Source organism: Cervus canadensis, chromosome 16 (assembly GCF_019320065.1).
Source record: "Cervus canadensis isolate Bull #8, Minnesota chromosome 16, ASM1932006v1, whole genome shotgun sequence".
Classification (NCBI taxonomy): Eukaryota; Metazoa; Chordata; class Mammalia; order Artiodactyla; family Cervidae; genus Cervus; species Cervus canadensis.
In genome coordinates this window covers 60,178,721-60,203,838 of record NC_057401.1, presented here as the reverse complement: position 1 = coordinate 60,203,838, position 25,118 = coordinate 60,178,721, and the positions used below count along the sequence as shown (strand labels likewise).

Below are 25,118 nucleotides of genomic sequence, written 5' to 3'. Positions count from 1 at the left end.
TTTGCTTTTACTCTCTATTTCTAACAAGCACACTGAAGTCTCTTATGCAGACAGATTTGGTTCTTCCCCCTAGAATATCCAAGCGTTTCACCTAATGCAGTTTTATGCCTAAAGATCAAAAGAGCAGTATTTTCTTGATGAATTGCACTGCTGATCATTCTAGATAGTTCCTTTTAATCCAAGTAAATTCATTCCTAGGTGTGAATTATTCTTTTTCATTATAAGTCGTGTTCAATTCTCGCAACTCCATGGACTGTAGCCCACCAGGCTCTGTGTCCATGGGATTCTCCAGGCAAGAATATTGGAGTGTGTTGCCATTTCCTTCTCCAGGGGATCTTCCTGACCCAGGGATCGAACCCAGGCCCCCTGCATTGCAGGCAGATTCTTTACCAACTGAAATATGAGGGAAGCCCTTTGTGTTATATGACTGCTTTCAAATCAGAATTTGCTTCAACTGAAATTTCTACATCCATCCCCCTCTATTCAATCTTTCTGTGTCATTTTTTTTAAAATATATTTCCTTTGAACAAGTCAGGGATGGACACTGTACATAAACATCATGCTCTACAGTTGGCAGGCTTTTCTACTGTAACTATCACATCAAGGTCCTGATCTGGGAAATCGTCTATCATTTCCTGATCACACTCTCTCCGGAAAGAGTAGCTCTGTGTTCCGCTCTGAGAAGTCCTAGGTGACTATCACAACATCTGGCTCTATGCTCCAAAGTCTCAGATTTCCCCTAACACCTTTTATTTCCTTATCTTTTTACACCACACACTCAGAGATATCCACGATTAAATCCCTTGGCTCATCAAAGCAATCTTCTATTTGCCCACTCAGCAACCCAGCCTTTCCAGCGGGTTCACTCCTATGATCGTGTTTTTAGTATCAGAGAACTCTGCCTCAGATGTCACAGCAGCGGCCTCTGAGGACACGACTTCAGCTGGAGACGTCCTCTCCCTGTTCATGGCCGACCACTGCTCCCTCAGGGACTGCTCTCCTCGTGCCTGGGGTCTTTCTCTCCTGTCCCTGCTCCTCCTCAGGACAGGAGCACCTCTCACAGCCAGGGCACATCTCTTCAGCCTCCATCCACAGGGCTGTTCCTCTGGCAACAAACGCAGGTCCTCGTGTCATGAACCTACAGGACACGCCTTCATCAGGAGGGCAAGCAGAGCGGGAATGGTGAGGACCCCCATGGTGTACACATACCTCACTTTCTGCAAACAGGGGGAGCTCTCCTTCCAAGCGGCACCATTAACCCCGTGTTCTGACAGCCACAGCCGTCCCGGGTCCTGCCTTTCCTAACTCACCAGAAGACTAAACTCGGGCCGCGGCCTGCGGCCAGTCTGGGTCACAGCCCGCGACAGCGTGCAGCCTGACGGCGGCGGACCTCCCACCCGTCAGTCACGCTGCGCCTCCTCGCCCCCACACCACCCCCGCTCTGGGGACGCCAGGCTCCTGCAGTCAAAGCCTGCTTTTGGAGGGCTGCTACTTCCTCTGTGACTTGGGATTTCATCACCAATTGCCACCATCTGCTTTATACCTTCCTCAATAATTGTTAGCACTTTTTAACTATTCTTTTTTTTTTTATCTGCCATCTTTAGATAAGGAATGTGAAAGAAAGACAGGCCAACACAGGACTCAGGCAGTCTTTTCAAAAGTGAAGCCGGCCCAATGCTCCTTCTAACTCATAATGTCCTTCAGAAGTCCAGTATTAACAGAGGGAAGTGTTAAACACATACTTAAGCACTGGGAATTTAACCCATCAAGCTCCACAGCGAAATAATCAGCAGATTCCTAAAGACTTCATTTATTTGGAAAAAGTAAAATAAACAATATCCTTTCCCTCACAGAGAGGATATATCATTTAAAAAAAAAAAAAAAGATTTTACTAGTTCTAGTAAAACTAGTAAGTAGCTCTTTGATGAAAAATCAGAACATGAGACTAGCGAGCAACTACGGAAGGGGGTGAGGGTTCTATTTTAAACAGTAAGGCCTGATAACGGCTGACTCCTAAAACTGAGACGACCAAACTCAAGAGCTGGCTGTCAGCTGGTAAAGCCAAGCGCTGCCCAGCCCTCGCTTTCTCTCAGCAGCACCAGTACGCAAAAGTCTCCATATCTCGGAGCAGGAAGAGCCAAAGATACATGGAATCGTATATCAGTGATAGTGACAAACAGGGAATCAGGCCCCAGGCAGCTGAAACATGTCAACTGTTAGTCTAGCCTGAAGCCTTGAACTGTGGACTAAAAAAATAAAAAATTAAAGGAAGGAATAAAGGTAAAGGAGACTTCTGAAGAGACACTACATACCTGAACAAAACAATGTGTTTTTAATGATTTCCATTTGGAAAAAACATGGGTGACATGAAAATACCATTATTTACTTACCATTTTGAACTTATCTCTACCAAAAAAGTATGAGATAGCAGAGCAGAAATTCATAACTTTTTCTAAACTGAGAATGAAAGCACAAAGAAGGGAAGCAAACGGCCGAACGTCCTGCAACAGGTGGAAGTGGTGATGTGATCCCCGGGGTCCCCACTTCTCGTATCAGCCTCCAGCCATGCGGCAGCGGGTCCAGAGTGCAACGAGTGGGGCGCGGGGCACCCTGCTCCCGGAGGACCACCGCACCCTCCGTGGGACGTCCAGGCTTCCTCAGGTCTTCTGTCTGCCAAAAACACCCTGTGGGGCTCGGACTCCACGGTCTCCCTGCCTGCCTTTAACCACATCTATATAACTGGCACCTAAGAAACCAAGCATTAACTTGATAGACTGTAACCTAACGAGGAAACTCTACTTATTTATTGCAAAGTGTGCAAAGTATACCTCTCCCAGCCTTTTGACTCTTTCATTCACTGGATTATCTTATCAGACAGCAAGGTTACAGATCTAATGATGACAGGAAACAGGAGGTGGTTTCTTCTAACAAAAATCACTTACACGCCCTGGAATCCCTTACCCCATAGGTAAGAGTAACAAGCAGCCTCCCAAACCACTAAAAGAAATACACGGAGATTAAAACTAAATTCGTAATATACTCACTTTTATCAATGCTTCCGCAAGGATCACTTGAAATTTGTGTTCCAATATGTCTCAATTCTAAAATGTGGGGGAAAACAGTTAGAATAGTGTGTGTCAAAACAGCATTTTTAAGTAAGCATTAACTGAATACTCACCCCTTTCATTTCTCTGTTTAGAAAATTCGTCAAGTCTTTCCTGTGAAAACAGAACAGAAGCAGTGTTCACAGCGGATACAGGAGGGCAGCTGTTTAGGACGGGATGTACAGGGGCGGCCCAGGGGCGCCCCTCACGGCCCCCACGTCTCTGGGGGCCTCTGACTCTGCATGATGGGGACCCACGTGCTGAGAGAGGACACAAGCAGGCCGGAGAGAAGAGCTCAACACAGGCGGCACTGCTGTGACCTATTACCTGTGTCTTCTTAAATTCCTTTTCAAGTATTTTCTTTTCATTCCTTAGTTGCTTGAAGTCCTGAGTTTGCTTGACAGCAGCCTCTTTATTTAAAGAGTACATGAAGTAAAAGAGAAAAATAATTTACCAAATTTGTAAGTACCGTTGATGAAATACTCAAAAAACCTACGGAGAGCTTTTCTCAATTTTTCCCCAAATTTGAAACAGATTTTGTAAAGTCACCGTTCTTTCAGTATTCTGTCGGAGTCAGGAATAAAGGCAGAAACACTTTTGATTAAACTACTATCTACAAAAACGAAGAACTGTCATAGGCCTTAAGAAACCTTTCCAATCCCCAAACAAGCCAACCCAGACCCTTCAGTCAGGCAAAAGGCCACCACACAAGACCTACAGAGGAGAGGCTGTGGTGTGCTCACTCTTCAACAGCCAGCAACAACACTCCAGCGCCAGAGACTCGGAAGTGTGATTCTGCTGAGCAGTGGTTCAGGCCCTGCTCTTCAGCGGCAGGGACAGCCTTCCTGGCGTTTACTACACCGCTGTGCCTGCCTGCCCGGAGTTACCCTGCCTCAAGTCAACTCACCCCGAGTGCCATAACTTTATCACAGAAGTACTTCTAACATGTTTGTGCAGCTCCCCTGTGGACCGAGAGCAAATTCTTAACTCGAGTTTTAGGCTCTGAAGCACCGAAGGGTTCAACTATACTATGAAGAACCTGACCAGTCCTGACTGTATCTGAATATGTGCACATACAATTGCTATGAGAAGTAAAATCCTACAAACACCATAGAGACAGTCCCCTCCTGATTCCTCTAACAAACTTGTCTATTTTTTCACCTGATTTCTATGTCCTATCACTTACTAGAAACATGTTTCTGTCACATGGAAAATATATTTTTGATTCAAAAGAAGTTTGTTGTAATAGCTTCATACACTCTCACAGGCACTTTGGATCCCTTTAAAACACATCCTTAAATAGACACGTATCCCCACACACTAACAACAGAAGGTCATACTGGGAAGGAACACAGTGATGTTGTACTTACTGCCACAATGTGTTTGCAACAACCAAATCAGGGGAAAAGTTGTTACCAAAATATTTAGAGCTTAAGTCTGAAAAACTGGGCTCAATTTAGGCAAGTTAATAACTGGAAACATATTCAGCAACATCTATTCAAATTCTCAGTTCACACTCGAAATGAAAATAAACTATTCTCTGACGGACTCCCGGTTGCCAAGGGGGATGGAGAGAGAGGCAGTGGGAGTGTGGGGTTAGCAATGCCAAATGGTATATTACAGAATGGACACCAGCAAGGTCCTACCACACAGCACAGGGGACTAAACTCAATCTGCTGTGTGGACCATAATGGAAAAGAAGATAAAAAAGGATCTTCTTTTTAAAAGAATGTTTATATTATGTGAGTCACTATGCTGTGTGGCAGAGATTAACACAATGCTATAAATCAACTATACTTCAATAAAAAAAATAAAACCAACCGTTCTCTGAGGCAGAGCACTAGTGCTGTGAGAGCAGGGCCCATGCAGGGCCTCTGAGGCCGCAGAAGAGGGCAGCCCAGGCCCACGCCTGGCTGAGCGCAGAGGACCGGGGCCAGCGAGGGTCTGCAGCGCTCCGATGCAGGGAATCTCACAGAGATCTCTCCACCACGGGAGTCATGATCATCCAAATATTCTTTTGGAGTGTCCTTCCCCACTAACCACTGATTTCATCACCAAAAAAATGAGAAGGCCCCATGAGATTCAACTTTCAAAATTAAGTCCTTGACTGACTGCTGCTGCTTACACAGAACATGTGGGCCATGTTCTGGGTGAGCACGTCAAGGACCTGCACGTCCCAGGCCACGACTGTCCAGGAGCTGAGAGGAGCGCGGTACTCAGCTTCTTCCTAAGGGTGCCCTTCACGCACTCTCCCAGGGATAAGCCGTCAAAAACCAGGACTGGACCGCCTGACTGAGAACTACAGCCCTGCATAGACACCAATCACCTCTACGAGGATGATGACCTCCATTAGTGGGGTAACAGGGTGCCAATTACCTTCCAGCTTCTTCACTTTGGCTTCTAGTTTCTTCTTCCTGATAACACAATTGTACACATTAACATGGGTAGGAAAGTTATAACAGAAAAAGTATATTACAACTTCACAATTTGTGATACTTTTTTTTAAGTACTAAGATTTATGTAACAAACCGTTAGCCACGACAAGCCACGACAAGCATCACACACCAACCACTAAAAACACCAACTGTTCAAAAGGCAGAGCAAACCACAGAAACAACAGCATGCTGTTTTCATGCAGTCTGTGGAAAAGGGATTTAAAATTCTGTTTTTCAGGCAACGCCACGCCTGGGACTCTTAGATGAGCGTGGACACATAAGCCAAGCTGAGGTGTCCAGGTGGTGTCCTGACCAGGTGAGGCTACTTTAAGGAGCACGTCTGGTAGGAACAGTCATACCACCATTTTATAGGAGACAGTGGCTAGAAAACTACACTTTTTCAGTTTTAGGAAAGATTTCTGAGTCAGAGAAGGTAGGAAACCCTCTGAGAAAGTCTCCTGAGTTACTGTGAAATAACTTTATGTGTAGTTCACAAGTTTTGTAAATGATGTGAACATAGTATTAGACTTCAAAACAGTTAACTGACATTTTGGAAGAGCCCTTTGCTTTAATGGACCAAGACACCCATTCCACATAATACGTGTTAAAGGACTTGTACAAAAAAAGGAGACAACAATTATGTTTTCTTTGTGAAAACATAACACAGACACACACATACAGACAGACATAAAAACTGTTATGGAGTTCCTTCTTTGTGCAAGCGCTTAACATACGATGGGGTATTTTGTCCTATTAATCCTTCAACATAGAATTTCCAGACATGCGGAAACCAAGGTTGAGAGACTAATTAATTAATTATGGCCAATAAACCCAAAGACAGAGAGAAGACAACACTACTCATATAAACATTAGACAGCTTCAAGGCTGAACACCTTATTTTCACAGTAATTTTTAAATACGTACTGAGCATCAGTTTTTAAGCATTCTTCTTTCACACGAGCATATTCCCGATGAGTGTCCTGATACAACTTTAGAGAACTCTGGAAAAGAAATTTTATATATTGAAATTTTTAATATATTGAAATTTACATATTGATTGACATTCACCAATGTGAAAGTCACTGACCATCAGTGATAACTCATTTTGACCTTGATAAGCTAAATCATTATCATTTAATAGTATGAAATTAACCAAATGAATAAATATGTTTAGGCAGGAAACCAAAGTACAATTCATTGAACACATTAACAGATATAACCAAACTCTCAACAGAGGTAACATGATTAACAGTCTAGTCAAACAGAGCTATAAAATTTAAAATATGCTAATTTTAAGGTAAATCCAAATCTTCATAACATTGAAAAGTTAGTATTTTTGTCTCAACCAATTAGAATTCAACAACCCTAGAGCAATCTTTGAGCTTAATAAATGTAAATTACTATTACCACTGGGCTTCCCCAGGTGGCTCAGTGGTAAAGAATCCACCTGCCAATGCAGGAGATGCAGGTTCAATCCCTAGGTCAGGAAGATGCCCTGGAGTAGGAAATGACAACACACTCCAGTATTTTTGCCTGTAAAATCCCAGGGATAGAGGAACCTGGCAACAGTCTATGGGGTTGCAAAGAGTCAGATACAACTGAGCAACTAAACAACAACAACAATTATTACCACTGTGCAAAAATATCCATCATTACACTTACTGATAACTGGGGGGAATATGTTCACACCAATCAACAGGCATACCTACAGGCATCATGGAATGGGAAAGAAACATACTGAGCCTGATTACACAGTTCACCTATACACACAGTTCCTCAACTGCCAGAGCTCAGAGAGACAGTCTTTATGACCCCTGTTTACAGATAAGGGGCCTGAGGATTCAGAAGCTGAGGAATTCTTTGAAAGCCAAAGTGAAGGATTGACTGTTGAGGGTTTATTATTCAACTCTGACTCCAGTATTAACATTTCCTCTCAGGAATGGCTGATGACATTACTTTGTCATCAGAGACAGACAAAATTCAGCACAATTGTTTAACTTTCACCACACAGATAAATATATAATACTTTCTAAACAAACAGGAAAATCAATCACTGTTAAAGAGGTTTTCCTTATGGAATGACATGAAGACCGAGAGGCCAAGTGCTATCAGGTCAAGGAGACAGGAACCAGCGTGGCTACCACTTGTCTCATGCTAAACACCTAACTATCGGCTTCAGAGTTTTTAATCTGTAAAAGCCATAAACTGTCTTCTAGAGCTCCAGCAAGAGTAACACGAATTTTATATTAAAAAATAAGTTTACAGCACTTAAAATTGTTTTATTGCAGCTGGGTTTTGAAACGGAGAACCTTATTTTTCTAAGTTTAAGTCTGAACTTTGGCATGTTATTTTACACTTATATGCTGTGCTGAGTCGCTCAGTTGTATCCTATCCTTTGTGACCCCACGGACTGTAGCCGCCAGGCTCCTCTCTTCATGAGGATTCTCCAGGCAAGAATACTGGAGTGGATTGCCATGCCCTCCTCCAGGGGATCTTACCAAGCCAGGGATCAAACCCACGTCTTCCACATTGCAGGTAGATTGTTTACTGTCTGAGCCACCACAACGACAGAAAGAAAAACAGAAAAAGCAAGCAATGCAGGGCACAAAGTCATACAAGTTCACAGCTAAAAGGTTCTATAAATCTCTCAAAAAGCACAAGCACCTAATACAGCATTCCACTAATCACTAGTGATCACTGTTGAGGACTGAGGCATCAGTCAGCTAGTTCAATGTTCTCTAAGGACAGCAGAACACTTAAGAGTCCTGACTATCATTTCTCTCTCCTTTGTTAAGATATGTAACGTCCCCTTATCCCAATGATAGTAAATAAGCAGATCTTACTGTATTCAAGATAAACCTTTGTAGGAAAATTAGCTTAGGTACCTTTTTCTCTTCTAATTCGGCTTTTAAAAATCCCAGTTCTTCCTGACACTTCTGCAGAGGAGAAATTTTTTGAAGCATCTGCTCCACTTGGTGATGCAGAGTACTATTCTCTCTAAAAATGGACAATATATTATTAAAGTTATTATGAGAAGTACCTATGGTGAATTATTAAATGTATCTACTGGCGAGTTTCAAATTTTTTTTCTAAAAACAAAAAAGAAAATAAGAATCTCTTTTTAAATGCATTCTATTTATTTTGGTATTTTTAAATACGAAAATTACTTACATATCACTTTTTATTTCTTTGACATGACTCTATTTCTAATAAAAGTACAGCAAAAGCCATCTGAGAAGCAGACGCCAGAGGCTCTCAATGCCTGGAGAACGCAAGAGTACTGGGACTGTCTATCAGGTGCTGTGGCTCTTCCAATAATAAACATATCGCCACTGCTTTAAATTAAATGACAAGCAGCTTTGTGATTCATTTTATAACCACACTTTGCCTTCTTCTAATTGGTAAGTGTAATCAGTAGTGTTGCATAAACACTACTAAATTCTAAGTAAGGTTATTTTAAATCATTTAAAATATACACAGTAAACAACCACATTAAATTGTCCAATTCACAGAGACAATAACTGATAGCAATAAGCTTCATCTCAAGCCACACGGTCAGTAAAAGTAACTGAAAAACCAAACCCTAGGCCGTAATTTGAGACCTCAGTAAGAATTCATTTAGACAATAGGAAGGAAAATGTACATCTTTTATTATGAGCACTCAAAAAAGCCTACATAATGGGTCAATTCTATGTGGCACTTTTTTGTGTAGAAATCTAGTCCAGTAAATGTCTACCCTGAATCAACTGTGAAAACAGGTAGCTTACCTTCTTGCAAACTGCAGCTGTAAAACTTGTTAAAGAAAACTGTGAAAACTTCATCTACAGGTACCAGTCTGAAGATAAAACTCCCTTTAAAACTGTAATAATCTGTGTTCAATACACATACAGGTAAGATCATAATTCCTAGAATACAACATCCAAAGTTCCACCTATAACATACGACAAAAAGCTTTTTACTGAGCTACTCCTAATTTACAACATTACCGTAAGTCAAAATATATACTTCTCTAAATTAAAAGATTCTTGATTAATTGTATGATTAATATGAAATTCCAGACAAAAGCAAAGACAAAGGAATAAACAACTAATGAAAACGACTCTGAATCCCCACATGTCCTGCCTTTCCTTTCTCAGAGTCCAGAGCACAGTTACAGGAAACAAGAATTACATACTTACTAAAATCGTATACATATATGTATCTGTATGTTTAATGAACACAGGTGGCTCAGATGGTAAAGAATTAGCCTACAATGTGGGGGAGCTGAGAAAAGAAATACAGGGAGAACATAAAATCTAAAAACCTTTCACTTTTACAATCTGCACAATTTGATGACTTCATTTCCCATCACGCTGCCAGTAAAATATTACTGAAGACAGCAGTTTCATCTTTAAGTTTCATCTCCTGTAAAACCCTACTCTCATATCACAATATAGAAATACCTATAGGTCATAACATGTCTTTATCCTCCTCTATTAGAACATAAACTTCTAACCGAGTATATTTTACTCATCCTAAATTACTGCAGTCTTTGCAAGAAAGAAAAATTCACAAAAATTTCCGATGAAATAAAATATACCCTCTGTCCTATAGAAAGAGAAACTAATAAACAAGAAGACGGTCAGAATGACACAAAAGAGTACAGAAAGGAAACTAAGCAAGGTGAAAAGACGACCCTCAGAATGGGAGAAAATAACAGCAAATCAAACAACTGACAGAGAACTAATTTGCAAAATATACAAGCAGCTCATACAACTCAATACCAGAAAAACAAACAAGCCAATCAAAACATGGGAGAAAGACCTAAACAGATGTTTCTCCAAAGAAGACATACAGATGGCTAACAAACACATGAAAAGTTGCTCAACATAGCTCATTATCAGAGAAATGCAAGTCAAAACTACAATGAGATATCACCTCACACTGGTCAGAGTGGCCATCATCAAAAAGTCTACAAACGATAAATGCTGGAGAGGATATGGAGAAGAGGGAACACTCTTGCACTATTGGTGGGAATGTAAATTGATACAGCCACTATGGAAGATGGTATGGAGATTCCTTAAAAAACTAGGAATAAAAACTAGGTCATACGGTGATATGACCCAGCAATCCCACTCCTAGGCATATACCCTGAGGAAACCAAAACTGAAAGAGACACATGTATCCCATTGTTCACTGCAGCACTATTTACAATAGCTAGAGCATAGAAGCAACTTAGATGTCCATCGACAGATGAATGGATAAAGAAGCTGTGGAACACACACACAATGGAATATTACTCAGCCACAAAAAGGAACACATCTGAGTTCTAATGAGGTGGATAAACCTAGACCCTACTGTACAGCGTGAAGTATAGTCAGAAAGAGAAAGGTAAATACTGTATTCTAAAACATATATACGGAATCTAGAAAAACAGTACTGAAGAATTATTTACAGGGCAACAATGGAGAATCAGACATAGAAAATACTTATGGACATGGGGAGAGGGAGGAAAGGGTGAGATGTGTGGAGAGTAACACGGAAACTTACGTTACCACACGTAGAACAGACAGCCAGCGGGAATCTGCGGTGTGGCCCAGGAAACTCAAACAGGGGCTCCGTATCACCCGAGAGCGGTGGGGTGGGGGGGAGACGGGAGGGAGGTTCTAAAGGGCGGGGATGTATGTATACCTACGGCTGATTCACCTTAAAGGCATGACAGAAAACAGCAAAATTCTGTAAAGCAAGTATCCTTCAACAAAAAATAATTACAAAAAAAAAGAGCACAGAATCAAGTCGCGTAAGATGCCGTATTAAACCTACAGCACCGGCACCTCAGGCTGCAGAGTAAACCACCACATACTTGAGGCACAATGAATACACACTGTGAGCAAATGCAGGTGTGTTTATTTTTTTTTTTAATCTCTATTTACCTGTAGTTGAGGCTGAAGCAGATCACCCCATTATAGGGGGGAATTCAAGAATAAGTTTTATCAATTTTTAATAAACTATTCTAATAAATTTCATAAAGTTTAGGAAACTAGCTCAATAATTTCCCTGCTGGATGACATTTGTTATTACCTCAAAAAGTTCATACCATTTCTTCCAGAAAGGATACAAAGAGCACATATTTGCCTCAGACTGGAATTAACTGCCTCTTTCCCTATTTTGCTAATTAAAGGTGTTTATGGTTTCCACACAGCTTTCAAAACCAAAGATATTACTCTTTAAGTAACATAGATATATAGTTAAACAGACGGACAGTTTCAATAAATAAAACACAAGAGGAGATTTTCAGAGGCCTGTTGTTTTAAATGTAAAAATTCAGATACTAAAGAGATTGAAATGCTATGCCTTGATTTTATTACTCCAATGATACAAATCAGGTATGATGGTGCCAACACAAACCAGTAACTGATGATCACATGTGAGTTTAGGAATGCCAGAAACAAAACTGAAACCAGTCTCAGGTTAGTGCAAAACCTAAATCGTAGCACTTGCCCCAACACTGAAGCTGGAGCTGCAGGTCAGTGAATCCCTAACAATACCTATGTGTATTGTCATAGGAGAGACTTAAGTATTAGCACGCGATGTGGCAGAACAACTGGGCACACAGTTTCCCCCCTTTCAAGAAAATACAGAGGCCGATTTGCTCCAGATGGCTCCTGAACAAGTGGGGACTCAGAGCCCAGGAACTGTCCAGTGGATACAGAAGTCCACTATGCCTCGGCAGATATTTATTACTCTCTACAAACCACAAAGCTAAGGAACAAAAGTTACCCTTCCAACACTCTGATACTCCTATAGTACACTTCTTACAGAAACTCCCAAATCTCACAGCATCATCTCAGCTTCACATTACTCCTAAACCTAAAGAACACAGGGGCTGTCCTCAGTGCAAATGAGAAAGACCGACTCTTGATAAAGCTTACAAAACCTCAGAGAATCAGAATTAACGACAAAAACAAAACATTCTGTAACAAGGAGACGAGCAGCCTTGATTTAGCACGTGTCTAGAGGAGAAGACAGCTGCTCACTGCGCTTATTAGAGGCACTTCCTGCTTTGAATCTGTAAATACCACTTCCCAAAGGATAATCATGAAAATTCTCACATTTGTTTACATTCTTAAAAATTCAAAGGAAAAAGCCAGTAAAAGGATATCATCACATTTCTTCTGATATTCTGTTAACAAATTACTGCAACAAAGAAAAGAGTTATGTTACTTTTCAATCTGGAAAACATACTATGTTTCAAGCATATTTGAAAATGTACAAGGAACTCTCAGATCCTAGGTTTCCTACAACAAATTTATCTTTAATCTATTACACATGTGCATATGCAGATACAGCACCTTAAATTCCTTAAAGGCACTGCACATATTTGAGTTTTTAATTTAAAATTCCTTTGATCTAAATACTATCTTCGCCCAAAAATTCCTGTGATTTTTAAAGGATTAAAAAAACAATCTCACACTGTGACCATGAACCACCACAAGGAAATCTATCCAGTCCTAAAGCTATGAAGGCTTTCAAGAATATTTAAAGCTCTTAGAATTTTGAACATTTCCAGCCGAGCAGAAATGATGCCCTAGCTAGCCCCTGAGCTTTGCCGGAAAGGTCTGAGAGCACTGGGAATTCCCGGTGGTCCAGGGAGCTAAGACCCTGCAAGCCACACACTGTGGCCACACACCAGAGAAGCATGCACACCCGTAAGACCAGAGGGCCCCCAGAGGCCAGGCCAGGCCCGAGGAGCTCACCTTCCCCCCAGCAGCACGCAGGCCCCGGCGAGCAACCCCGGGTCTACCCTCAGCCCAGGGCGCTACCACCGCCACCTGCTCCAGCGTGTACGTCAGGTGCGTGGAGTTGGGCCAAACGCATGAAAACATACTCACTCTGTGTTAATGATTTTTTGCTTCAAGGTAATTAATGCGTCAACGTATTCATTCAAATTCTGGAAGAAAAAAAGCTGCAGTTAGCTATTTGCTTTTATAATATAAGCTTTTCTATAACATTTATGATAAAACATAAACAGATGGCTCACTATATTATACAAACACAGAAATATGTCTACGTTGTATATAACCCCCAGGGGTACTGTGTGTGACCCCGGGCCCCCGCTGCACCGCGCAGAAGAGCCTTCTCTGCCTGGATGACAGCACTCTGACGGCAAGATGCTCTGACTGTGCATGCTTTCTCACTGTGAGAGCTCAATAAGCAGTCCTTGTTTTAGTTCACTCACTACTATTAACCACCAGTCTACACTTCACTCTGCGTTATTTCCAAAAGGACTTAATCCAAAAAGACACGTAAATTCTTAAAAACACCTAACAATGAAAAATAACATGGCAAAGACAAATAGGAATATTAAAATAGGGCCAAAAGTCAGTGAAGTTTCTTTTTACAAGGATCTATTTTATACTTTAGGGACAGCTACAAATCTGGCTCTAAATTTTTGCTATCAATTTGATGGAAAAAAATTGACTGTTCAAAATGCTCCTAATACCCAAAATTGAACAGATTTTTTTTTAAGTGACTTTTTCCTTTAATGTCTCCTTTTTTCACTGATAAACATTTCAGTAATAAGAACTTATTTTTCATGTCATCCACAAAATGTCTTTTTCTGTCTAATATTATTTTGAGAATTACAGAACAATTTCCCTTCATACTAACATGTGCATTTTCTTTGCAGTCATACATGTAAGCATTTATTGAAATAAGAAATCTACACATTAAAACAGAAAGTATGTATCATCTTATAATCACACCACCTGTCAAAAGTCACTCTTGCTTTTTGTATATATCCTTTCAGAACTGTCAGTGTATATTTAAAACATGTTTGGATGTACTCAATTCACCAGTTCTCCACTGAAGACCAGGCTGGGTCCTTTTCAGTCTTCACCGTAGTGTTAACAATACGCTGGGCAATGTATTTCCTTGCCCGGTTTCCGGGGAGACACATCTGTCTCCAAATCCAAACAGGCGCCCTGCGTTAGTGACAGCTGGGAGCACGACCATCTCAGAGCCGTGCTTTTCATTTCTCTTTCTTCATGAGTGACCCTGAGAAACTGCCCTTACTTCCTCTGGCCATTCTCAGAAAAGATTTCAAAAGCTCTTAACAGGTAAAAACAGACACCCACCAGGATGGCTGAAATCAAAATGATAGATAATAACAAGCGCTGGTGAGCATGCAGAGAAGCTGGGACTCTCCTAACACTGCTGGTGGAACAGGAAATGTACAGCTGCTGTGGAAAATAATTTCACAGCTCCTCAAAATGCTGAACAGTTAACTATATGACTGAGCAATTCCACTCCAAGGTATACACCCAGAAGTGAAAACATATGTCCATGCCAAGTTTGTACACTCTTATTTAAAGTGCTTCCCAGGTGGCGCTAGGTATAAAGAACTTGCCTACTAATGCAGGAGATGCGGGTTTGATGGTTTGATCCCTGGATAGAGAACGTATCCTGGAGGAAGACATGGCAACCCCCTCTAGTATTCTTGCCTGGAGAATCCCATGGACAGAGAAGCCTGGCAGGTTACAGTCCATAGGGTCACAAGAGTCGGACACGACTAAAACAAGTTGGCATTTAAAGCAGCATTTATTCACACTAGCCAAAACGTAGAACTAAACTAAACATCAATTGATAAACAGATGAACCATCATCTGATGAAGGAAAAAATAAAATGTGGCACAGCCATACAGCATGAGTATCTGACAATGAGCAGAAATGAATGGCACACGCTACAGCATGGATGCACACCGAAAACCTGCTAAGTGAAAGAAGCAGTTACGAAAGGCCAACGTTGTATGCTTCATTCATGTGAACTGTCCATAACAGGCAAAGCCAGAAAGACAGAAAGTAGACTAGAGATCACCAGGGGCTTGGGGGCTGGGGAAGCGGGATGACTGTTAATGCTTAATGGGCTCTTGGAGAGGGCACAGGTGCAGGAAAAACGTGTTTAACAAGTGGTAACCGGGTTTCCATAACTGTGAATATACTAAAAACCACCTAACTGTACATATTAAAAGGATGAACCTCAGGGTATGTGAATTATACTTCAACAAAACTGTTACAGCTAAATTAAAAACAGGAAAGCAAAGTAAAAGACTCAAAAGATATGGTGGTAAAGCTGAAAAAAAATGTCCTCCAAACCTCTGCCCCCAAAAAGCAGAGACATGGGAAAGAATTCAGAAAAGTAAAAGCAATCAGTGTTTCAGTGCAAGAGGTCTCACTTGCCTGATAAAGAGTCTCAGGAAAGAATGGAAAAGATAGGGAGAACATTAAACGCTGAAATTCAAGAAGAAAAACCCAGAACTGCAGCCAGAGTTGCCAAACTAAAAGGGCCTAGCACGCGGATCCAAACTGGATCCAAAGCAGGAAACAGAAGCACAGAATTTCAGAGCCTGAGGCAAAATAAGGATCCTGTAAGAGTCATGAGAGAGAGAAAACCAAAGTGACACAAGTCACAAACAAAAACCTGGACTCAGAATATCTTCCGACTCCGACAATCATCCAGAGACCTGAGAAAGGAAGCCTTTAGCATGTTGGGGGAAAATGAATTCCAAGGTAAAATTCCGCACAAGCTATCAATCAATCACGATGGAAAACAGACATTCTAACACTTGGCAGTCTCCTCAAACTCACTCCCCAGACGCCCCTGCTCAGGGAGGCAGCCAAGGACATGAAGAGAGCCCACTCTAACCATGAAATTACAGAGAGGACGAGGCAGGCATGAAGCAGAGGCCCGGGGAGCCCAGCAGGGAGCTGCGCGCCGGCTGAGGCAGGCCCTAAGGCTCAGAGGGGGTTTTCCCCCAAGGATGAAATCACAGGAGACCCGGTGGGACGAAGGCATCAAGATGAGCTGTCTAACTGACAGAGAGCTACAAGGGAATGTGGCGTCATCACGCACTGAGATGGATTATTTTTTATAACCTCTTCCCACCCACCCCCAATTCTCTTTCAAGTTCTTTGCAAGTCAATCTCATCTTCCCAGCCTTGCTTCCAAGTGCCATTCTGTAATGTCCAGAACTGTGCCAGACACATTCCAGAAACCTCAGGCTCTCTGGAGAGACACAGCTAGGTTTAAATTCCTCTTCCACCACTTTCTAGAAGGGTGCATTGGGCAAACCAACTTAACTTTCCCTGCCTCAGTACTATTTCCAATTTTACAGACAAGGAGACTGAAACACTTTGTGTATGTGTTTGGGGGTGGTGCAGGTTATGTATCTGGCTTGCTATCAGGATTAAACAGAAGGAGTCATGTAAAGCGTTTACGTTCATCTCTGATGTATTAACATTTTCAAGATTAATCCACTGAATTAAGTAAGGATATAGCTATTAATCAGGAGAACCATTAGAAAACACACAGATAAGGAAAAATAACTGCAATTTACTCCACAGTTTGGCTCTGACAGTCATAATGATGTCAACTCTGAACAGTGACCTAAGGGTCATCGCGACTACACTGAGAGGATTGATTTTTTTCACGGGGGGGGGCGGGCGGCAGCCTGAAGGAGGGTACAGGGCAGAAAGACAGCTCAAGCCTCATCCTCCAAAGGCAGAAATGGAAAAATATGTCTGAAACTGAAAAACAAGAAGTAGCGATACACATCTATTATTTAACAATATGCAATGGTGCAAACAAAACTGGTGTCTCTTGAGAACACGGACAGGCGGGCTGGGGGCTTAACAAATTCGGTGTGTCTAGCTGTCTTTCTAAACCACGCTCACACAGAACTCTGACTTTAAAAACTTAAAACCACAAAACACAGCGCCACCCAGGGAAGGAGCACCCACACCGGGTGAGGACAGCGCCGTGGTGGCCACAGCGCCGCGGCCCCTAACTCCTCCTCTGGCCCGGCTGGCTGCTGTCGCTGCGGTGTCCTAATGGAACAGTCTTCGGTGCTTCTCCGACCCTGGTCGCGGTCAAGGCCTCTAGCTGACGCGTCTGGGACCGGGACCGTGACCGTGCTGCGGCGCGGAGGGCGCAGGCCCCGGCTGACCCGCTCGCTCGCGTGCGCACGCCGGGCCCTCCCCGGCTGCCCAGCCTCCAGGCAGGACGCGGTCCCGGGCCGCTCTCCCTCCCCGGGAGGTGAAGGCGGGGGTGTCCCGAAGACCGCTCTTCCTCCGCGGCCCTGCTCTCCTTCTGGAACCCCATTCCCGCTGTCTCTGTCCCGGCACAGCTTCCTCTCCTTCGGGGACTTCTGCCACGGCGGCCCCTGGAAACCTCACTTGCCCGCAGTCCCCTCGGCCGTCCTAACTGCCCCTGCGTTTCCTCTGCCTCCGAGCTCAGCCCCCAGAGCAGCCCCGTGCTCCACAGCCCCACAGCACGCGGTTCACGTCAGCCAGGCCACAGCCGCCGAGGAAAAGGGGAGAGAAGCAATCCTCCGATCCCCGCCTTCCCTCAGCACAGCGGCTGCGCACACAGCGCGGGGGCGGGCCCGGGCGGGAGGCGGGCAGAGCGGACCGCCCCGAGTGAGGGAAGCGGTCCTCCTAACGCGCCAAGTACAACACACAGACGCCCAGCAAAGACGCAAAGACCCAATGACAGCGGGCTAAGTAACCTGCCTGAGTCAGCCTGTGAGCACTGACGTTCTCGGGGCGGGAAGGTTCTCGCTGACTCTGGAGCCGTCCTTCCCGCCGTGGGAGGCCTGCCACTTCCGCGGTCACTCCTCACCCCGCGGCCAACATGATGCAGACCAGAGCCCACAGGAAGGCCTGAGGCTGCCGTCCTCAAAAAGGCCTGCTCGCAAGGGCGGCCTTGGCTGGCACCCAGGAATCAGGCTTTCTGGAGGGTTCCCGCCAAGCCTGGAACCTGTAAGAGTGGTACCCGGTGGCCCAACGGTGCGACAGGGCTGCTGCTGAAACCTGCTTTCCTCCCGGCAGCCGGCGCCTGGGCACGTAGGCAGGCGCGACCACGTGGCCAGCCCACAGCAGCCCCTGGGCTGGGAATCTCTAAGGAGCCACCCTGCAGGACAATACTTGACACCATCACAACACAGGGCTACAGGAACTCCAGTCAAGCACTCAGCTGGCTTCCTCCACGTGGCACCTCGCTAGCCTTCCCTGGGTCTGCTCTCAATGCAATAAACCACTAACCTAACCCTGGATCAGCCCTCCCTGGGGATCACCAAACCCGGGCGGTTGTGGGGATTGCTACTACAGGGTGACCACCAAAGCCTCTCCAGACCTGGCCAAGTGTTCCGCAGAGAATACAAGGCTGTACTGGAACTTCCCCACACACGAGAGAGAGACTAAAGGAAAAAGGCTGAAGAGACACAAAAACGACATACAAGACACCTCCCTGATGGGACCTCGCACCAGGAGGGGGAAGCTACACCTGGCCATATTGTAGGCCCGTCGGATGGGTCTACAGATACTGACCTGAGGGAAATCGTACCCACAGAGAGAGGCAAGAGGGAAGTGCGGCACGAAGGCTTCCAGCCCAATGGGAGAGCTGAGGCTCTGCTGGAAAGCGCTCAGATCTCGAGGAAGCACACGGAGTGTGGAGTGTGTCTGTGTGTGTGTGCAGGCCAACAAGGACCTTCACGCAAACATCTTGACCAGCTGTGAATGGGATGAACAGAGTATCAGCCTTCTCTGCACTGTTCTGGCGACTTTCCTGGCAGTTCTAAACTATTTCAAAATAAACTCTTTTTAAAAACCACAGATCTCTCTGATTGCTGTGCTGTGGGTGATTTGGTTACATGAACAGCTCAGATCCTCTCCGACGAGCCGTTTCCTCCTCCTGTCTGCGGCTGAATGGAGTCTGGTCGAGCTCCATGAGAGCTGAGCGTGTCCCCTGAGCGGTCAGCCAGGGCCCCGGGTGATGCCCCCTGGCACAGTGGGAAGGCCTACACGTCCACCTGCGCGCACCCGCCGGGACCGCTGAGTGGCTCTGGCTCTGGGGAGGGCAGGCTCCAGCCTCGCGGGCCTCTTCCTCCCAGTCCCTCTGCTCTGGGCTTGATCAGAGACTCCATTCCACTGCCAGTCTCTGCCCGTGACACCTCCTCTGCCCACACCACTCCCCTTCCGTCTCTTCCCTCTCGTTTATCACAAATGGTTCCTCTGGCCTAGAGCCACTTCCTCCGCAAAGCCTTCAGCTTCCCCTCCTGGATGCTCCCAGGGCGCCTACTCTGAATGGCCCCTAGAAAAGGACAGGTGACCTCTGACCAACACGGTCTGAACTGTGTGGGTTCCACCTTTTACTCAGATTTTCTCAGTAAGTACTCATTGCAAGACACGTACACTGTGGTTGCTGTTTGATTCATCTGTAACCTCAACCACAACACACGCTCCATGCCTTTTCTGTTCAGGGTCATTGTTCCAACACACACCACAGGATCACAAACATGGTGGCACTCGAAAACACTCAGCATGAATTTTAACTCCGTGGGCATTCGTGATAACTACTTACATGTCGCTGTGTCTAGGGGTAAGTATGTTTCAAGTTGCAAAGAATGGAAGTTGAAACCACTGGTGATTATCAATGGAAGTCCAACACAAATTTATATAAATAATTGGCTCAAACCTGCTCCAAGGACAGCCAGACACCATTTATTCTGAATCTATTCTAGTTACATAAGCTAAACAGTATGACTATGTGCTTCAAACTCTCATCTGGATTCTCCAGAGAGTTAAAATGTTTTACTCTACAATAACTAAAATTGGTTAAAAAAAAAAAAGCGGTGGGGGTGGAGAGGCCCTCTCCTTTACCAGAATAAAGGGGCTTATGCCAGCTTGACTTAAAACCTCTCAGCTTAAGATTTGTTTAACGGTACATAATTATCACCAGTGTGAGGATCCACACAGGTTTAGGATTTCCAAAGTTCGACAACCCATACGGACACTGGGTTCCAGATCAGTGATCAATCATTGTAACCAATAAGGATGAGAAAACAGATGAGGTGATGTGAGAGACTAGGGGAAAACGTGGTCAATCTATAAACTTCTAAATCAAGCAGCAAAAGCAATGTATCTCTGCACCCGCTAAAGAGAAAGACGACAGGGAATTCCCTGGCAGTCGAGTGGTTAAGACTCCAGGCTTTCACTGCTGAGGGCTCAGGGTCAATCCCTGGTCAGGGAACTAAGATCCTGCAAGCCAGAGGCATGGCCAGAATAAGAGAGAGAGAGAGGAGGGCCGGGAGGGGTGAGACGGGGAGGAGGACGTGCAGCCCACGCAGAGCACTGACCCATGGGGACAGAGTGCCGGCCTCCACGGGGCTCCGGACGGAGCCACGGCGCTGGCTCGGGGGCTCCTGCAGGCAGACACTCCTGATGTGCCCGGTAAACTTCTGCAAGCCCCAGGACCTCGGGGCGTCAGAGCTCACAGCAGGGTGTGCTCTCGACAGACCCCCTCTCTGAGACAACTGCAGCTGAGACACACACAGGCTGTGGTACTGCGCGATCCTGCAGAAGCCTTTCCGCGGGGCCAACCGTGGGCCTACTGACTGGCAAACACCTGTCCTCAGCCCTCCTGATTTCCCACACGCGACTTCTTTACCTCTGTCTGTCTGCTTCTCCTGGCTTCATGACTCCGTACCCGCCTTAGTGACCAGCAGACGTGGACAGAACACGCTCCTCCCCTCTCCCACCCCCACCTCTCCCCAAGTAAGATTCTCACAGTGAACTCAGAGCCCATCTGACCTGGCCACTTCGCTTTTCCCCAGAGGGGATTGTGGCACCTGGAGGCGCCTGGCTCCATAACCAGACGTGAACACAGCTGAAACCCCTCAGGGCTCCAGTCCACACTACCAGTGTCTGTCCCATCCCACAAACAAGGGTTCCCCTGAGCATAACCACACCCATCCCTCCGGTGCTACCCGTGGCTGTCTTTACGCTACACAGGCTGCGCTGAGTGTCAGTGAAGGAGACCACAACACCTAACTATTTATGATCCTGCCCCTTTTGGAAAAGGCCTGCAGACTCCTGTACGTAGAGACCGCACAGGACGACCCCTGCGGCTGCTGGCTGGCTTGAGAACCAACAGAAGAATGTGGCGTGGCAGAAAGGAGGGAAGTGCCCAGGAGGAGACTGCAACAGCCTCTGGGGCAGCGATCACAGGGGTTCACACGAGGGTGGAAGTGGTGGGGACGGGGAGAAACGGGGGGACCAGGAGGAGATGACAGTAAGCTGATGGAGTGGATGCAGGGTGAGAGAGAAAAGCGAGGAACCAAGGGGGACATCGAGTTTCTGGCCAAGCCACCAGGAGGATGCAGTTGCTACTCTGAACGAAGACCAGCTCTTTGAAGGAGAATTGGACCCACGACTGGACGGCGTTATTTACACTCATCGGCCTCCTACACAAAAGCCTCCTGTGACTCACTGTCCTTTCAGAAGAAAAGCCAACATCCTTACGACGGTCTCCAAGGGTGCCCACAGTCAGCCTCTCTTCTCTCTAACTTCATCAGATTCCACAGGTCATTGTGCCCCCCACCAAATCCATGCGCTGACATATAGTTAGCAACAGGACAGGCACCTGCAGGGTGGCTCTCTGCTGGGTGAACAGGTCGTAACGGCACAGCCTTCAGGCTGCAATCTGTGCTCTTAGGAAGGAGACCCCAGAGCACTGCCAAGTGAGGGCACAGCAGGAAGGAATCACGAACCAGGAATGCCGCTCTCATCAGAGAGCAGATCCGCCAGTCCCTGGATCCTGGACTACCCAGCCACTGTGACTGCGAGGAGTGAATCCCTGTCACTTATAAGTCACCCAGCCAAGGCGGCCCCAAACCAACCAAGACCCCAGCGCGCACTCCACCCCAGCTACCATGCCTCCACCACGTCTTCCCAAGCACATGGGCGACTCTGGCCACCACAGCTGACCTCTCTGCCATCTGGGGTGCTCCTCTCCAAAGACGTCTACAGAGCTTATCCTCACCCTCTCTGCCTAAAGACAACCTCCCTGAGGCCTCCAGGACTCCCTACTTAAATTCTACCAGACACTGGCCCTTTCCTCAGCCTTTTATTCCCCTCCCTCCTTTCTCTGCTCAATTTATTTCCAACACATTTGTTACCTTCTCACCTAACCTGTTGCCTGTCTCCTCCTCCGACCTCCTAACATAGAGGCTCTAAGAGATGAAGAATACTTGCCTTTTCACCCACTGCTGTAACTGCACTTCCTAAAACACAGCAGGGGATCAAAAAATATTTTCTGAGTGAATAAAGAGCCCAAAGAATAAATACAACTTACAAAAGATTCAAGAGAACTTCAATCATGGACCTGGGTTTTGAGGGAAAAGCAAAAGCACATTACGAATACCTCCATGAGACAACTCAGCTCAGACAGTGAGTTTTCCATTAGTTCCCCCTCTACTTCAGAGTGCCAGAGTAGGACTTTCTTCTCTCCCTCTCTGCTCCCAGCCCTTAAAATGTCTGGGATCAGCTCATAAATGATGCTGATAAAAAGACAAAACCCCAAACCCTCAGTTTCTCTGCCGGCCTCGGGGCCTACACTCCGTGGCTTCACAGAGCTCTGCCCCTGCACCAACTGAAGCTTCTCCAGCTCCTCAGACACCTCGCTCCTTTTCACCCCAAAATCCAATCACCTGTCAAACCTTCTACCTAGGAAGCTCCTCCCACACCTGTTCCAGTCTTGCTTCTCATCATTCACATGTCCGAATATCACCAGCTCAAGGACAACCTGCCCTCCAGGCAGCCCCAGTGGGGACAAAACCACCAGTCCAATTCCTCCTTTATTTCCCTAACACTTCAAACCTTCCTAAGTCTTACGCGCACACATACACCTGATCTACAAAATGCTTAGTTCACTACTTTATTCACCACTAGCTCCCCAGTGCCCAGAACACTTGGTAGAATAGGACAGATGGTAAAGAATCCACCTGCCAAATGCAGGAGACGCAAATTCGATCCCTGGGTTGGGAAGATTACCTGGAGAAGGAAATGGCAACCCCCTCCAGTATATTCCTGCCTGGAAAAAAAATCCCACGGACAGAGAGAGGAGCCTGGAGGACTATACATACAGCCCATGGAGTGGCAAAGAGTTGGAGGCGACAGAGCCACTGAGCACACAGGCGCACACGGTGGACAGCCCCACTTTACCACTGAAAAATACTGACGACAGCAGCAAAAAGAGAGACTCCTGACGTCAGAGGGCCGCGAGAAGTCCAGCTGGAGAGGAGCACTCCGCAGGACATGAGGCAGACGCTGGCAGCGGCTCCTCTTCTGCCGGGGGCGCGCACACTTCACGCCGCACTTCAGAGACCTGCAGTGCCCGCGTGCCTTCGGGGAACGAATGACCCTCCTGGCCAACCCGCAGGCCACATGAGCACCCGCCCCCACAAGCAAGAAATACGGAAGGACTGGCCTGCACAGTAAAAAAAAAAAAACAAAACAAAACCACCACCTTCTCCTGGAAGAGATTAGTTTCCCTTGGCATTCTGGCCACCACTCATCTCTCTCGGAGTCAGCCTTGGGGGAAACATCGGGATTGGAGAAGGGAACCCTGGAGGGCCCCCCACCCCTCCACTTGCGCTGCACCTAGGAAATGAATCCCGGATTCTAAGCCTGAAGAACGCAGCGGAAAGTCGCTAAGACGTGTCCAACTGTTGCAAGCCCAGGGACTGTAGCCTGCCAGGCTCCTGTGTCCATGGCATCCTCCAGGCCAGAATACTGTAATGGGTAGCCTTTCCCTTCTCCAGGGGATCTTCTCGACCCAGGGACCGAACCCAGATCTCCCGCAATGCAGGCGGATTCTTTACCAGCTGAGCCACCAGGGCAGTCCAAGATTACTGGAGTGGGTAGCCTTTCCCTCCTTCAGCGGATCTTCCCGACCCAGGAATCGAACCAGGGACTCTCTCCCCTGCATTGCAGGCGGATTCTTCACCAGCTGAACCACTAGGGAAGCCCTAGCCGTTCCCAATACTGTGAGGGGGAGGAGGGCTTCCGCCCTACCCCTGCCCCCACCCCCGCCCCGCGCCCCACAAGGCCCGGCCCAGCCCCTCCGCGCCCTCGGCCTGAGGGACAGACACCGCACCTGCTGCAGGGAGGCGCAGCCCTGACAGCGCGAGAGGTCCGCCGCCGTCCCCGGCGCCGCCGAGTGGGTCTCGCCCGGCATCATGGTGCCGCCGCCGGGCCCGCGGAGCCCGCGCGCCTCAGGGGCCGGCGGCCTCGGCCCCGTCCTGCCTCTGCTGACCCCGCCGGGGCCGCCCGGCCCTACCGGGCCGCTTCCCGCCGGGTCCGGGCGGGTCCATCCGTGCACCGAGGTCCCCGTGGAGCCTGGCGAACGGCTCTCCGAGCCAGAGCCACCTCAGGCGCTGGAGAGAGGGACGGTACACCCGGCGCGGCCCCCCGAGCGTGCGACACCGCCCAGCCAGGACCCCGCCCCGCCCCAGCTCGCCCCGCCCCCTCGCCGCGGTGCTGGGCTGCCCGCCGCGCCGCCTGAGGGAAAACGGGGAGCGGAGGCGCGCTGCGGCGGCGGGGGAACACGGCCCGAGGAAACGGCGCAGGGCAGAGAGGCGTCGGACGGGCCCCTTCTTCCGCTGTGTAGGGTTTAGTCTTCCTTTGCCGGCTTGCTGTGTAGTCGGCTTTCCATAGACACCTAAAACCGTCGCCGAGGGGGAGGTGACCTGAGGTGACGTCA

At 46.6% G+C, this 25,118-nt stretch overlaps 1 protein-coding gene across 2 annotated transcripts in view; it reads right to left on the bottom strand.

The window, feature by feature from the left end:
• The window catches only part of ICE1 (interactor of little elongation complex ELL subunit 1), a 59,839-nt gene extending 34,999 nt beyond the window's left edge, over positions 1–24,840 (bottom strand). For both annotated transcript variants that reach the window (XM_043488599.1, XM_043488600.1), the window contains exons 1-10: positions 24,513–24,840; positions 13,411–13,469; positions 12,681–12,715; positions 9,307–9,325; positions 8,425–8,536; positions 6,464–6,540; positions 5,481–5,518; positions 3,432–3,514; positions 3,179–3,218; positions 3,045–3,101 (exon numbers count right to left, since the gene is read on the bottom strand). In XM_043488599.1, the coding sequence (XP_043344534.1) occupies positions 3,045–3,101; positions 3,179–3,218; positions 3,432–3,514; positions 5,481–5,518; positions 6,464–6,540; positions 8,425–8,536; positions 9,307–9,325; positions 12,681–12,715; positions 13,411–13,469; positions 24,513–24,596 (604 nt within the window). In that variant the 5' untranslated portion in view covers positions 24,597–24,840. The remainder of the gene's footprint in view (positions 1–3,044; positions 3,102–3,178; positions 3,219–3,431; positions 3,515–5,480; positions 5,519–6,463; positions 6,541–8,424; positions 8,537–9,306; positions 9,326–12,680; positions 12,716–13,410; positions 13,470–24,512) is intronic.
• Positions 24,841–25,118: the final 278 nt, after the last annotated feature.